We start from the raw sequence: 2,114 nt of genomic DNA on the forward strand, positions 1-2,114 counted from the left end.
GGCGGAGGTGGGAGCGGCGCTGGAGCGGCGGGAGCCGGGGCGAGATCGGCGGTGAGCTGGGGCGGGACTCCCGCGGCTGCCGCTCCAGGCACGCGGCTTGTCTTGGGCACAGGGGCCGCTCTCTCCGGGAGGTTCTGGCTCCCGACATGCAGGTCCGATCCCGGCCCGCCACTCCCAGCCCGCTTTTCTCCGCTCCGTCCAATCGTAGCCCGCCCTTTCAATGGGGCCGCAGTCCCGTAAGGTGTGCCCGCCCAGCCGCGGGGCGGCACCGCCCCCCTTCCCCACGTTCCCCTCAGGCGCTGTAGGTGCCGGCGCCTTTGCTTCCGGAGCCGCGCCTGCGCTGCCGCAGCCCCCGACGGGCCCTGTTGGGACCAGGGAGGGCGGGTGGCACAGCTCCGCGCTCACGTCCCGTCTGGGAGTTCTTCCGGGAGGCGGGGAGGGGGCGGGAGCGGCCCTTTCAATGGGGCCGCGGTCGAGCAATCTCTGCTCGCTCAGCCGCGGCGCGGAGCCGCCCCCCTCTCCACCTCGCCCCCCGCGTTCCCCTCAGGCGCCGGTCTCGGCGCCTTTGCTTCGGGGTCCGGCGGAGCCGCGCCTGCGCTGCCGCGGTGCCCGCAGGCGCTGTTGAAAGGGCGGGTGGGAGGCCCGCGGTCCTGTCCCGTCCCGGAGTTCTCCCGGGAGAAGGGGAGGGAGGCGGGGAGCGGGCGGAAGCGGAGCAGCCCCTGGGAGCGGGGCGTGAGGGGACAGCGGGATTCTTGGGACGGGCAGGGCGGGAGCGGGCAGGCGGGGATTGGCCGGGCCGGACGCTGCCGGACGCTGGGATTGGCTGGGCTGGCACGAGGGGGCGGGGCTGTGCGGGCCGCGGGCTATAAATGGCGTGGGGGGGGGCCCCTGGGGGCAGTTCGGCGGCGGGGCTGGGGGCGGCGCTGGAGCGGCGGGAGCCGGCCCGGGATCGGCGCGGCCGCTGGGCCGAGGAGCGGCGGTGAGCCAGGCTGGGACCCTCGCGGCTGCCGCTCCAGGGAGCGGTGGGGAGCCATGGGGCAGCACCCCCTCGGCTGCCGATCCCAGGGGGAGCCGGGGTCGGTCCCCCGCAGCTGCCGAGGCAGGGCGTTGGGCAGGCGGTGTCCCGGGCAGCTGTGCCGGCCAGCTTTGGTCAGTGCTCGGGGGGGAGCAGCCCATGCTCAGGGGTGCTCCCCCGGACCAGAAGGACTAGCATGCAACCTCTCAGTGGGGCTGGTATTGAAAGTATTGTTACAAAGAAAAGTAATAAAAGATGTTTCATTCTATTATAATTTTATTCTAATTTTATTTTCATCTTTGACTACTTGATTGTTTATTCTGTTGTTTTGTTGCTGTTCCCGTTGGGAACAGAGATATTTAAGTGAATGACAAAGACTGATTTGTGACCTTGTCAACAGCCCCGGGCTGCAGAGATACCCAGCAGCAGATTTAGGCAGAGGCAGCAGAAAGCTGAGGCAGAGGCAGCAGAAAGCTGAGGCAGAGGCAGCAGAAAGCTGAGAACCTGGAGCTCAGGCAGCAGAACTGGTGGAGACATAAAGACGGTAGGACTGTGGGCAAAAAAAGAGTGGGGCTGGATTAGGGAGCATGGACCTGGCATAAGTACAGCAGGGAGGGAGCTGGGATAAAAATAGTCAGGCCTGGCCTGGAATGTGGGCTTGAGAGCTGGGGTGGAAAACTCAGACCTTTAACAAAAGAAAGCTGCTAGGATTGGAACGTGCAGCAGCTTTACCGGGAGCTGACAGCAGAGCTGGCAGAGAAATAAAGGTTGTGGGTCTGGCTATGGGATAGGGAGAGCAGTGCTCGGGAAGGGACTGTGGAGCAGGGATAGGGACTGTGGCACTGCGGCAGAAATCACTGTAGGATTGAGACAGGGACTGGCACCGTCGCTGAAACATCTGTGTGTCTGTGGAATAGGGATTGATGGGTGGGAACATGGACTGGGGGGGAAGAGCTGAAATCACTCTAGGGCAAGGATCTGGACTTTGGAGTTGGGATGGGGTTTGTGGGGCTGGAGGAGCTCCTGGGGGACTGGGATTGGGAGTGTGCGGATGGAGCTGGAAAGTCGCAGAGCTGGAGCCAAGATGAAGATCCTGCAG

General features: G+C 64.9%; 1 protein-coding gene across 1 annotated transcript in view; it reads left to right on the forward strand.

Moving 5' to 3' along the window:
* Positions 1–1,576, forward strand: part of LOC113940326 (translation initiation factor IF-2-like) — a 3,127-nt gene extending 1,551 nt beyond the window's left edge. Inside the window, exons 3-4 of the mRNA XM_027631458.1 lie at positions 242–979; positions 1,416–1,576. Of these exons, the coding sequence (XP_027487259.1) occupies positions 242–979; positions 1,416–1,450 (773 nt within the window). The 3' untranslated portion in view covers positions 1,451–1,576. The remainder of the gene's footprint in view (positions 1–241; positions 980–1,415) is intronic.
* Positions 1,577–2,114: the final 538 nt, after the last annotated feature.

The sequence above is a fragment of the Corapipo altera genome, unplaced genomic scaffold, assembly GCF_003945725.1.
Source record: "Corapipo altera isolate COAL_440 unplaced genomic scaffold, ASM394572v1 58041, whole genome shotgun sequence".
NCBI classification, from domain to species: Eukaryota; Metazoa; Chordata; class Aves; order Passeriformes; family Pipridae; genus Corapipo; species Corapipo altera.